The following is a 13,556-nucleotide window of genomic DNA, read 5'->3' as shown; positions in this document are numbered from 1 at the left end:
CAACCCAAAGCTGCAGCTACTTCAATCAAATACAGAGGAAAAGGTGACAAAAGGTCATAAGGTCACAACATGCTAACGTTATCTGATGTAAAACAGACATGAAGACCAAAAATCAACAATTAGACCAACATAAATGACCACAAACTAAAGACATAAAGATCAGTCAGGATAGTCAACATGCCTAAATAATTAAATTGTCAACTCAACTAAACTGGAAGAATAAGATGCCAGAAGCCAGATTATGATTCAGCTGCCTCTCCCAATACGTCTGACTTAATTAGAGTGGAAGGAATGTGTTTGACGCAAAGCAGGGAGATCCTCCACAACGTGACGCCAGCAGCAGGACGTCGTCATGACGATTCCTCCCAATGAATCGAGGAATCGTTCAGAGGAATCCTGATGCGTTCGATGTTCTGTAGGTCAGCGAACGCATCAGGTCAGATTCTCATCGGTTAAAGATTCTCAGCTCAGCAAACGTATCAAATGTGTCTTTATTCCTCTTTCAGTATGTACATATTGCACAGAGGGATTCAGTTTGAACAATATAAATATACTGGAATAGCTTTACTTTAATGAACTGATGACCTTTGAACCCTGAAGGTTCATTGGTCATCAGTGGTTCAACTCCGCTCCTGGTCCATCGTCCAAACAAGTCAAACTCTGATAAAAATGTCCCAGGTTTGTTTCCAGAGCAGACAGTCCATCAGAAACCAGTAAAGCCACTGGTTCCAGTTGCTCTGGAGATCAACTGGAATCAACATTTCAGCTGTTTAAGGCGCGAGGTGGAAGATTCAGAGAGTCTGTGTGTCCGAGAGAGAGAAGAGAACTGAACGAGTTCATCTGAACGGTGGAGACTGTTCTTTGTTGCTGGATTTGAACGGTTTGAACTTTGACATCAAGTTTCTCTTGGCTTCATGACGTCAACTGCTGGTGATCAGAGGGAACCAACATGGCGTACGGTGACCACTTCCTGTCCACCGGCTGTAGGGGAAACCACTTCCTGTCCACCGGCTGCAGAAGAGACAGAATAAACACTGGAGATGAAGATGTTGGACTAAGTTTTTAGTGGCAACTATTTAGAAATGTACTTTTCTTCTCTTTCTATCTACATTGAGGAGAATCAGTGGCTGTAAATTTCCTCCTTTATGTCAACAAACATGATGATGAATGAAGGATGAAGTTGTGACTTTTCTGTTTTTCTCACTGCTGAGATTTTTCCACAGGCTGGTTTTACGTTTATTCTTTCCAGAAAGAACAAAATAAAGTGAATTTATTTCTCTTTCTTTGCTGCTCATTTCCTTCTCATTGATGCTGGATATGAATCCTCTGTTTTGTGATTTGATCAAATTCTGTATTTTGTTTTAGTGATTCTTTAAATCAAACCTTTTGGTTTGGTCAACAAACAGAAATAAGCTGGTTATAAAGTCATTTTGTGGCTGATTTCCAGCCTTTATTCTCTCATGCGCTTGTTGCACGCTTCACAAAGTCTCCATTGTGCAGAAGATGTTCTTCTTCTGTGGTCTTGTGGTCTGGCTGGATGGCAGCTCGCCTGCAGCGCTGCAGACATGTCAGATAAAGATGCTAATCCTGTGTTTGAGTCGATGTTTGCTTGGACAGAAACCAAACTTTATGCATGAACTAAAAGCTTTTAGGAAAACACAAAAGTGTTCTTAGCCTAAATCTCCTGACATTACTGCTCAGGATTAACTGAATTCCTTATTTATCCGTCGGACTGATGCAGCACCTGAGATAATCTGCAGCATGGTTGGAGTCAGGAGGATTGTGGGTGCATGTTGGCGCTCAGCTTACCGTCTCGCGGTCTGTTTATCTCTCGGCACAGCGAGGGCTTTTGGCCAGTTGAGTCAGCAGACGAGCACATCTTTTATAAACTGCAGCAGAAGGAAACAACAAACGTGTTTATGAGGCTGAAGAGGATCTGCTAAAAGGAGACACGACCTGCAGCATCACAAGGTTTACCTAGCCTGGCCTGGCCTGGGGGCGCGGCGCGGCACGGCGCGGTGCGGCCGGCCGCCTGCAGCCACCGGGCCTGACTGCAGCAGGACAGGAATAACTCACCGAGTCGCCACAAGGCTGCAGCGCCTCCAACAATACTTTACATCTCTGTACATGCAGGGCATCCATTTGCTTTAACTTTAACCATCCCATAATAGTTCAGAAAAGGCAACAACTCAATTAATCTCATGAGAAATTAAAACAAGCTCAATAACTTCCAGTTGCAGGATTTATTATTTTTCTTTTTCTATCAAAAACTGGATGATAATAAAACTGAAGATTTGGTCTCAACAAGCTGTTTATTATTTTTTAAGAATAATTTTGTTTACAGATAGTTTATAATTCATTTTATTCATTCTTCCTGTTGTTTTGTTTATTTATTGTGGATATTTAAAATGTCTTCCAGTTACACTGTTAAATCTTCATAAGAATTTAAAGTTGTTTTATTGCATTTTTACACCTTACTGTTATATTTTACTGCAAAAACACAAAATCTTACCAAATATTTCTGGTCTGGTTTCAAATACAAATATCTTAGTTTACTTGAAATAAGACTAAACTAACTTACAAATAACTTTTCAGGAAGAAACAAGAGTTTGTTTTAAATCAATAATATCTTTATATTGATGAATAATTTCTAGTTCCATTGGAAGATTATTGGAAAAATGTCTTATTATAAGTGAAATAATCTCATATTTCTTGCTGAAAAGTTACTTGTAACTTTGTTTTATCTTATTTCAAGTAAACTAACATATTTGCACTAGAAATTAAATATTTGGTAAGATTTTGTGTTTTTCCAGTGTAACTTGAAAATGGTCTCAAAACAACAATAATATCGTTTATCATAATAACTTCTGGGACAATTAATCATCCAGTCCAGGAAACGAACAAGGAAATAAAATACAAAAACCAACTGAAAAGAGCTGATTTTGTCCTCAATAAAACTATATAAAATATATTTTGAAATGTTTTCTTTGATCCAGATGCAGAAGGATCGTCGTGCCTGAATCAGATGTGTGTAAATCACGTGGTTCTGTCGGGTCGGCTCTGTTAGCTGTTACCTGCATGCAACATTAAGTTTGATCTGTTGATGCACAAAGACACCAGCAGCTTGTGGTTAAGAAAACTCAACTTAAGTAAACAATTCCCACTAGAGACTCTGACAGGCATCAGCCAATAACCTGCCAGGGTTATGTAAACAACCACTAGACAAGTTTGAACCTTCCCAGCTCCTGTAACTTTCACCTCTAAGAGCAGGAAACTGAGCTGCTCACACACCCACACACACACACACACACACACACATAATTGCACATTTGTGCAATTATGGGGACAGTGACAAATTTAACACACTCCAGATTCACCGTGACGTTACAGAGGATTCATGTAATTATGAGACAATGTGTGGAAAGTGGACGTTCGTCCCTGCATGTCTTCATGTGATTAGTGAAAGTGGGACATTCTGGTCAGAAGGAGCCATTTTGGTTTGAATTATTGTTGTATTTGCTCCACTGATTGGAAAAGATTTTAAAACCACAAAATTAGAATCTTTTTACTGCAAACTGAACTTCCTTCTTCACCAAAACAAAATGGAGGCATCGGATTTTAGCTGGAATTTGTCTTTGAGCCACTTCTCCCTGCTAGCGGCAGGCTAACATGTTTGTTTTGCTGGTTTTTACCCAGAATGCCCTGCGCTGTAGTCCACTTCCTGCTTTTGGAGCGGTCTCTAGTGCACTTGGTGTTCACATATGAATTCAAACCTGAGATCACTTTAACCGAACCAGATTGAGGTTAAATCCAACTGGAGTCGGATTAAAGCGGACTAAATGATGCAGCTCTAAAAATAAAACGGTCAAGGTCAGATATTATAAAGTTTTTTACTGAAATATTATTAAAAACAATTCCTTGGATTAAGAAATAAAAATCTCATGGTTGAATTTGGATAATAATTTTTGGGATTAACATTCGGAAGCATTTGATTGATTCAGTGAAACAATATGAAGTCAGGATTTTGTGATAAGACATAAAAACAGATTATATATTAGATGTTATTTCTCTAACGTAGTTAAAAACAGGCACCAGGTTTTTCATTTCAGCCATTAAATAAACTTTGTTACATTTTGATTGGTTGGTTGGTTTAGGAAGCATTAAACTCACTGTTTCCATTGAATAAACTTCACTAAATTTAAATATTAAAATCTTATTTATTGATGTAAGACAAGAAACTAAAGTTTGAGTAGTAAAAGTTTCCTCTAATTTTGGTTTTTATTAGTTTTACTGTATAACCGATTTAAAACATGACTAAACTGTAAAAAGATCATTTTTGTGAAACTCCAGCAAACATTAAAGTTTCTACCATCCAGGTTCTTTGGTTTGAGGCATTAAACAGTAAAAACATTCAGACTGAAATCAATCAGCAGCTGTTTGCACTGCAGAGCGTCTTCATGTAGAGCCTGAATGCTAACACTGAGTCCCAGAGGCGCATGGAGGGAACATATTTGTGTCTGAGCGTTCGCTGCCTTTCTCTCCAACACAAACATCAAACTGCATGCATGGTTTAAAATCAGAGGAGTTGCAGCTGTTGCGACACGATGGCGGTGTGACTGTGTGTTAAAACATGCCTTATCTTGCTCTTTATCTGGGAATCCTGCAGCAACACGAATCACTAGCAAATATTTAGCAACCAGCCGAGTTTAGATTAAAACGGAGATTGAATCTTTAGGTCGGGTTACGGATGGTGAGTTCATGGTTCAGGTTCTGTGAAAAGGAAAATCTACTCATTTAGTGCAGCTTCCTTCAGAGCTTTGATAAAAACTGTTAGAGATTCAACCGTCTGACAACTTAACAGCTGGCAGCTCATTTTACAAGTAATAATAATAATAATTAGTGTAGCAGCAAAAATGTTATTTGTGTCACTAAAAAGATTTTTAAAGATAGTAAAAATTTGTTTGATTTTGTAAATGTGGGCAGGAGGGATGGTTGACCTTTCATGACCTCTGGAAACTTTAATTAATATCTTTAAATGTTAGAGGCAAAAACAAAACTTTGACACTAATTGAGTAAAGTGGGGTGGAAACTTCATGTTGCTGTGGAAACATGATTGTGTTCAGCTGGAGCAGGAAAGCGGCCGTGTTACTTACAGGCGGGGACCGTGCAGTCCCTGGTGTGGTTGTACAGGCGGTGGAACTGTTTCCGGCACTGAGGCTTGAAGTAAAGAGGACCTGAGGGCACAGAGAGGAAATGATCCCATCAGGCAGGCTGCTTCTATAACCTCTGAACTCTGAACTCTGGCAGAGACCAAGACTTTAAACCACAACAAACACAATGAGCAGCTAGCAGCTAGCAGCTAGCAGGGCTGGGAGCTGCCATACCTGATAAATATAGATAATCGATCTGACAGAATATTCTATATATGGAATATTCACTGAACTCAAATCCAGAACCGCACGGCATTCTGGGAGATGTAGAGAAAAGGCTGTAGCCGCTCAACCTCTCACGATGAGCTGAAGGTGAGTGGGACCAACTAACTCACTGACTGGTTACCTAGCAACAATTAACTCTCTCACTCTTTGGTTACCTAGCAACAACCTGCTGAGTACCTGACGCAGCAGCAGTTTCAGTTTTCTCCTCTTAACTGATTAAACTAAAAGATAAAACAGAAATGTCACCACCAGTTTTTGAGTATTTCAGATATTTAAAATAAAAAACTAATCAATAATTATCAATAATGTTTGGGGCGCTGCGTTGGAGCAGCCATGGAGAAAAGAGAAACAGCTCCATCGGCGCCCGAGGCGAAGCGAGGCGGGTGATCAGACGCAGCGCGTGACGGGAGGAAGGGATGTGGGTCCAATACCACCAGGACAAATGCTGCTGATATTTACTAATTAAAATAAATGACTAAGTATTATTAGTCTTATAGCGATAAAAATACTGCAGTAGGTTGAGGCATAAATAACTTGTTTGGGTTGAGGCAGCAGAAAGTTTCATTCTCAGGAGGAAAACCTAAACACTTCCTGTGTGAGTTCAGTTTCAGAGTAAAACACATCATTTCTCTGAAACAGTGTTGCTAGGCAACGTTCGTACCTGTCATGTGTGTGATGAACTTGTCCTTGTGCTTCTGATCGCTGAGGCGACCTTCTGAGAAACAAACAGATGAATTTGTTTCAACTTCAATCTGACATTTTAAACACATTAATCCTGAATCTGACAGAGTGACTTCAGTCAGGAGCATTTATGAAGACCCTGCTGGAAACACAAGCAGCTGCTGGTTCTGAAATTCTCCAGAGTTCAGAGTCAATAATTCAAATTATTAGAGATTTACTGAAACAGCATAAAGCCTTCGTTGTGAAACAAAGAGCTTACAGTAGAACGGCTGAACTGTAAAACAAACTGCTGGTTAGAGAAAAATGTGGGAGAAAAGTTAGAGCGACAGGAAGCGTCCTGAAGGGAACCTTGTGATGCGGCGGCTGTTTCCACGAGGCTCCGCTCAGCCCGGCGCCGCGGGTCGGCCCAGTCCACGACCTGCACCGGGTCACGACCCCGAGCAGCAATCAGCACCCTGGACAGAGGCGGCAGCCGCCACACCCTGAACCGCAGCTGTTCACTACAGCCGATAATCAATACATGATAATTACTGATTAAACCCGATAAAGAGCTGAATTAAAGTAGATCTTCATCTGTTTGTAGAATATAGATATAGATGTGTTCACACTTTGGAAAAAAACAGAACAAGAATCAAATCTCCCCTCTAAGATGGAAAGAAACGGGTTTGAATGTAGCAGCGCCCCCTGCTGGGGAAAATTATATATAATGAGGAAAAAAATTTGAAAAAATTGTTTTGAGTTGATTGCAAAGTCTGTAATTAATTCAATACAATTATTACATTTTGATCTAAAACTATCTCGACAAATTAGCAATATTTTAATTCCAAAACCATTTTTGATGCTAAATTATTAAATCAATAAACAGACGAGTTCAACAAAAACTATTTATTGTTTTAAATTGTTATTTAGGTTCTTCAATCATCAGAAATGACACATTTGTAAATGTAGGCGCTGACATATAGTGCTAGCATCATGTTTAGCATTGAGATGCTATTTTAGCCTTTAGCCTAGCTGATGAGCTAACTCCTTTTAGCACAACTTGAACACAACAATCTTTTCCAGCATCCAATCAGAATGTTTTGAAGAAAAAAATTAATCCTCAGTGGACAGAAAACTACCGCTTCGTCCGCCATGTTGTTAGCGGATGTAGCTTGTGTGTCACATTTACAAGCGTACCAGAAACACGCAAATACAAAGGTTCCGGCCGGAACAGAGTAATTAATTAATCTAAATTAACAAGTTAGAGTTCTGGACGCTCTAAAGTTTTACTGGTCTGTTTGGACTCACCAATAAAAACTTTCTAGGTTTCTGCTGTCAGAAACTAAAAAACTAAAAAAGGTTTAGTTTGTTTCACTGTCTGCAGTGAAACAAACTAAACCTCAGCATCCCGTCAACAGAGCAGCTCTGCTGAAAAACTCCTTCCAAATCTGCAAAGTTTGATGGTCAGATGAGACAAAGGCTGACCTGTTTGAAGCACGGTGGTGGCAGCATTATGCTGCGGGCGAAGTAAAGAGTGAAATGGAGAAGAAACTAAACTGTTTATATCTGCTGTTTAATTATTCTGGCTCCGACCAGAGACCCGGCGCTGTCTGGACTCACCGTGGTTCGACCGGCTCGGCCGTTTCGCACTCGCCGCTTCGTGCCCGCTGAAGCCCACCGGGCCGCTCCGGTACCGGTCGGACAGCTGCGCCAGGCTGTGGAGGCCCCTGCGCGCCTCAGCCCGGGGAGCGGAGCCCCGGTGCCGGGCGGCCGCGTGGCAGCGTCCCGGCGTCTGCAGCAGGATGAAGAGGAAGAGGAGGATGAGGAGCGCGGACCGGACGGAGGTCCGCGGCAGCAGCATCACTGGACCTGCAGGGACGAGACAAAGTTCAGCTTCTGTTAAAAAACAAAGTCGATGTTTGACATTTGGGATGAAACAGTTTCCTGATGAGAGTTGAAGCGGGATGCGGGATTCCCCGCAGCGCCCCGCAGGGCTCGGTTACCTCTCCTCTCCCCGCCGCTGCGCGCTCTGCGCCCGGACTCTCCCTCTCCGTCTCTCTGGACCCGAACTTTCCGCTTCCTGTCGTGTCTGTGTCGTGTTACCCCGGGTTGGTGTGGATCCGCGCTCCGAGTCCCGGTGTCATCTTAGAGCTGCGCGCGGGGCCGCCGGAGCGCGTGGAGCGGGACCTTCATCATCTTCATCAGCAGGAGAGAGAGCCGGTTCTGCAGGCTGCAGCTGGAGCGGGTCCGGTTCGGCTCATGCCTCTGAGCAGCAGCGGGAGAATGGACCCGAACCGACCCGAAGCTCGTGCTGATCAGAATCTGAACCCTCTGTGGAAACGGACCTGCGTCTGCTCTGCTCTGCACGCGCAACTCAACTCCAGCAGATCACGGAAATGAGGAAGAGGAGGAGGAGGCGCGTGCGTGTCGGCATGCGCGCGGCGGATGGCAGCGTGACGCAGCAGCTCTCCTCTCAGCGGAGGACGGTTGAATATTCCACACCGACACTCCTCGTGTAGCTCTGGACTTTGACTAGGCCGTTCTAACTCTAGCTGGGTGTTCAGGCTGGTTCTCCTGCTGGAAGGTGACCCTTGACCCCAGACTGAGGTCTCTGTTGATGGATTTGGCTCCATCTGTCTCCCCACAGCATGATGCTGCCACCTCCTGCTGGAGAATCAGACTTTATAAAGGGAAATTTGATAAGTTTCTGCCAAACAAAACAGTTTACATGAAGTCAGAATACGATAGTTTGTTTGTTGCTTTTCTTCCTCAATTATTAAATATTTTCTCTTCTATCATATTAAATCACAATAAAATTAATTAAAGTTTTGTGTTTGTAACAGGATTCAGTATTTGTATGACAACGTTTTAAAAATCAGTAAATTTGGGACTAAAAATTCAGAAATTTTTAGATTAATCTCAGAAATGTTTTATAAAAAACTTGAAAAGTTACTTGTCAGTATTTTTCTCTTATTTGAAGTGAACTAAGATATAAACCAACATGTTAGCAGGAAACAGTGATTATCTGAAACACACACCTCCTCCTGCTGCTCCTCCCTTATTTGTTCCCTGCCATCAGCTTAGACTCCGTCAGCTTCAGGAACATGTTTGCAGGTTCTGCAGAGGGAAGGTGATCGGATCCGACCAGCAGGAATGTGAATGAGGATTATTGATGTTCTTTATTCAGCCTGCATCTGTTTATTCATGCCGTTTCTCACAGCCAATCGCTCGGCTGCGTTCAGATCCAGACCTGCTGCTGCGTTCCCTGCATGCCCGTCTTTGGAGCGACTCCAAGAACTCACAGCAGCCTCCCACTGGAACCACTGGAACCCATTAAAGGTCGTTTTAAAACCAGTTGACCTCTCTGCGTTGCCGTATCAGGGGGTCAGACTCCCACACCGAGGAGAAAACACTGCAGACTGATGAGTGTCAGACTCTAGAAAAGGTTGGAAAAAGTTCAAAATCAGCTCAAACTCTTGAACCAAAGAAATTGATTTTACAGAAACGTTTACAGAGAGCATTACTGTAATCATTATGCGACTGTTGCTGCTTTTGATCAGGTTGTTTCCACTGGTCTTCTGTCAGATAGAAGAACCATGAAGCATTTAAAGGCAACAGGCTTCCTGGTCAGATTCAGGATGAAATGTTTGCTGCTGCAGCTTTAAGTGTTGAGAAAAATCCAGAATCCAGCAAGTTTGATTCTCATTTCCCTCAAGGTCTCAGTCCACAATTTCTCCCATTGAGATGGATTTCTCAGAATGGATTTCTACCAAACCAATCAGCAAACAGAAGGAGAAATTATGAATGATGACGAGTTCCTACAATGTTTTAGGAATATATTCTGCCAGAAGTACATTTATAAATATCTGAGTTATTAATTCACAAATTAAATATTTAGTAAGTTATATATTTAGAGTCTGACTAAATGTTTAAATCTGAGCTAAATATTTAGTTATCAAACAAAACATATCAAAATTAAATATCCAAGGATTTATTTTCTAAGCTAAATATTGAGCAAGCAGGCAAAATACCTGCTTACTAACTAAATATTTATGTTTGATCTACATATTTAGTTTAAAAAATAAATATTTAGCTAGAAAAATACTTAATTTGGAACTAAACATTTAGTTTGGAAACTAGATATTTAGCACAGATTTAAATATTTAGTTGAGAATTAAATATTTACCTTCCTATCTAAATATTTAATTTGAAAGCTAAATATTTTATTTGGAAAAATTATTATTTTCAAAGAAAATAAATATTTAGTTTGAAAACAAACTATTTAGTTTATACTTAAACACTTAGTTAGGACATAAATAATTTAAAAGTTAAATATTTAGTTTGTCAACTAAATGATATTTTAAACTAAACTAAATTATATATTTTTAAAACTCAACATTTAGCTTTTAAGCTAAATATTTAGTGTGTGAACTAAATATTTTGTTTGTAACTGTGACATTTGGTGAAAATAAGGCTTTTTAAATAAACTAAATTATTGCTGTTAATGTGTCACTTTACAAATTTATTCCAGACGTTGTTTCAGTGATTCTGTCTCTTCACCAGGTTTGAGGAAAGACGGTTTGATGATCTGAACTCCAGGAAACCTGCAGACGCTCCTGAAGTTCAGAGAAGAAGAGTGAGATCTGCAGAGTGCGGCTGCTGGCACGCCAGCGGCGGGCGGCGAAGTCTCGCTGCGATGACTGAGATGACTGAAAGCGTTCCGTTCTGCCAGCCGCCCTGCGTGCTAACGCTCCTCCACTGTCAACAACACGTTACCGTGACAACAGGAAAACACACAGACGCACTCACGAGAGATTTCTCCTGATTCTTCTCCACACAAGCGATTAGGAGTTTGAGACACGTGATGGTCTGGATCAGAAGGCAGTGGGCTGGGACCAGAACCGGACCTGTCGGAACCGGACTTGTTGGTACAGCAGCTGAACTCCAGAGCATTACAGCACAACGATGGAGAAAAACACAGCACTGATGTTTTTGGCTCAGTTTTCAGACAATCATAAAGTTGTGCGCCTCCATAATGACAAGCATTAAACACATTAAGTTAGAGTTCAGGTCAAAGGTCAGCCGGGCCGTGGTAAACTATGTGTTCAGGCTCCAGAGACGCCAGTAAATCTTTTTTTTTTCCAACAATATTTTTATTGTATTTTTACAGATATATCTGCCATATAACCAATACAATAAACCAGACCAACAAACGCCCTGTTAGATACATATCTGCATACATTCCTTTAACTATACAGGAGATAATAGTCCACTGCTGAGGCTCCCTGGTTTAACATTATGGTTTGACATCAATCTTGTCTTTAGCTGGTTTCTTCGTCTTGTGACAAGTCCTCTCCTTCAACAAAATTCCTGAAGGGTCTCCAAATAATTCGCTTTTCCAGTAAATTTTTTTATTCCCTGCAGAACCAACATCAGAACCAACCATCCACACCGCTGAATGTTAGAACAGTAGGTTAGATCCTGTTCTAACCTACTGATAGAACAGGATCAGTAGGTTCCGCTGTGTCAGCACTTTGCACGTCTGCAGGCGAAATGTAACAAGACGAAAACCGTTTCCTGTTGGATTCTCCCTCCAGGACCGACTGAGTCTTCATGACATGAATGCTGAGATTTGTCTGAATCTGCTGGCAGCGAGACGAACAAACTCCACTTGTTCTTCACACAGACCAGTGGAAATATCTGCAGGAGTTAACCAGCGGCACCGTTCTGCACATCCAAAACACTCAGGGTCAGGGGTCAAACTGGGGCATCCTGCAAAATTCTCTTTAATTCCTGCAAAATGACCCAAAAATCTCTAAACTTGAACCTTCAGAACATTTTAAAACCCAAAACCTTCAATGGTTTCCACCACTGGTGACTGGAAATAGAAGCGCCTGAGTTGAACTGAAACCTGCTGGATGAAACCATCTGGAGTCCGTCAATCACTACCATCATCATCATCATCATCATCATCATCTGCTGATCCAGGACCGGTCTGCTCAGGTACCAGGTCCAAAAGCATTTCTGCAGCTCCCTTTTGGTTCCCCAACCCTTCAGATCTGCATAACAAGCCTGAGACTTACTTTCAGTTAAATATGTTGCATTTTCTATTTTTCTATAGAAATCCCAAACAGGAACCTTTTATTTACATGTTTCCAGTACACCTGTAAATCTGATGCACAAGCTACATCCGCTAACAGTGATGGACGCTGAAGCTGCTTCTCTCGGCCCTCTGGGGTTTAATTTCTGCCTCAAAATGATCTGATTGGTTGCCAGAAAAGACTGTTGTTGTGTTCAGGTTGTGCTAAAAGGAGTTAGCAATGAATGTATTCAAGCCTAAAATAGCATCTCAATGCTAAATATGTTGCTAATGCTAATGTTAGCATCTAAAGAAGCTCCCTGAGGGATCAGAACTTCCTGAAACTCTTTAAAGATGAACTTTGCTCCAATCTGAAGAACAGATTAAAAATAATAAATATATTTGTTGTTGAGGAAAAATGGTGTTTTTGCTAAATTCCTGACAAATGTAGCATCAAAAAGGGCTTTTGAATTGAAATATTTCTTTTGTCAAAAGTTTTAGATTAAAATGTGATTAATTACATACCTTGTAATTCACTCGACTACATTCTTTTCCCTGCAAATGTAATCACAACACACAAGACAGCAAACAGCATAAAAACAGAGAAATTCTACAAAACTGTTTCAAACTCCAAGCTTGTCTGGTAAAAACAGAAGAAAATTGTTCATGTTGTATTTTTGTTGTTGCAAAAATCCTTCCTGTGTATGAAAAATGATGCAGAACTATCTAACTCTGATAACCGTCTTCCAGGGAAGCTCTGGAGAAATTAGAAACCTGAAGTTAAAACAGAAAAACCTCTGAACTCAAACAGTGTGAAGCTTCACTGAAACGTTTAAGAAACTTCAGGAAGTCATAACATCAACTGAACCGCTGGAGCTTTTCAAGAACCTTTAACAACCCAAACCCATCTCAGTCCTCTTCAGACTGTTTGGGTCAGTTTTATTCATCCAGAACCTTCTGAAAACTCTTTGTTATAGTTGGATTCACTCAGCCGGGCCTCTAAAGGCCAGCTTCGCTTTTTGGATCAAACTCAACTCTCAGAACTAGTAACAGTTAAACCATAAATCTGAAGGTAAACTAGAACTTCTCTCTGCAGGCCAACAGTGGCTCAAGGTCACCACCTAGTGGCCAAACAAAGAACTGCATCATGTAGAGTAGAGACTCAAAAGAGGAAAAAAAAATAAACTAAAAATGGATTACTGCTGAAAAATATCAAAAAGATCAACAAGATAAAAATGAGTGAATCTTCTTTAAATGGAACAAAATGTGTGTTTGTGCTGCTACCATTTTAAAGATATTAAATGTTTCCATTGGTCGTCATTAATATCTTCTAAACAAAAGCAGCACAAATTAACATTTTTGCTGCCCAAATGTGGCCGAGT

The 13,556-nt window shown here is 40.8% G+C and overlaps 1 protein-coding gene across 3 annotated transcripts; it reads right to left on the bottom strand.

Annotated features, from left to right (window-relative positions):
- Nucleotides 1-472: 472 nt before the first annotated feature.
- LOC116715725 (ALK and LTK ligand 2-like) lies at nucleotides 473-8,630 on the bottom strand. Of its 3 annotated transcripts, none has more exons than XM_032556355.1 (6): nucleotides 8,099-8,630; nucleotides 7,716-7,964; nucleotides 6,097-6,147; nucleotides 5,154-5,234; nucleotides 1,810-1,889; nucleotides 473-1,011 (listed from the first exon to the last, which is right to left on the bottom strand). In XM_032556355.1, the coding sequence occupies exons 2-5, from the start codon at nucleotides 7,954-7,956 to the stop codon at nucleotides 1,825-1,827; spliced, it is 438 nt and encodes a 145-aa protein (XP_032412246.1). In that variant the 5' UTR covers nucleotides 7,957-7,964; nucleotides 8,099-8,630; the 3' UTR covers nucleotides 473-1,011; nucleotides 1,810-1,824. The 3 variants fall into 3 exon arrangements, with proteins under 3 accessions (XP_032412246.1, XP_032412244.1, XP_032412243.1); XM_032556353.1 differs by having other exon boundaries at nucleotides 473-981; nucleotides 6,097-6,150; nucleotides 8,099-8,601; XM_032556352.1 differs by having other exon boundaries at nucleotides 6,097-6,150; nucleotides 8,099-8,590.
- Nucleotides 8,631-13,556: the final 4,926 nt, after the last annotated feature.

This window comes from Xiphophorus hellerii, chromosome 24 (genome assembly GCF_003331165.1).
Source record: "Xiphophorus hellerii strain 12219 chromosome 24, Xiphophorus_hellerii-4.1, whole genome shotgun sequence".
Lineage (NCBI taxonomy): Eukaryota > Metazoa > Chordata > Actinopteri > Cyprinodontiformes > Poeciliidae > Xiphophorus > Xiphophorus hellerii.
This window is presented reverse-complemented; position numbering and strand designations above follow the sequence as displayed.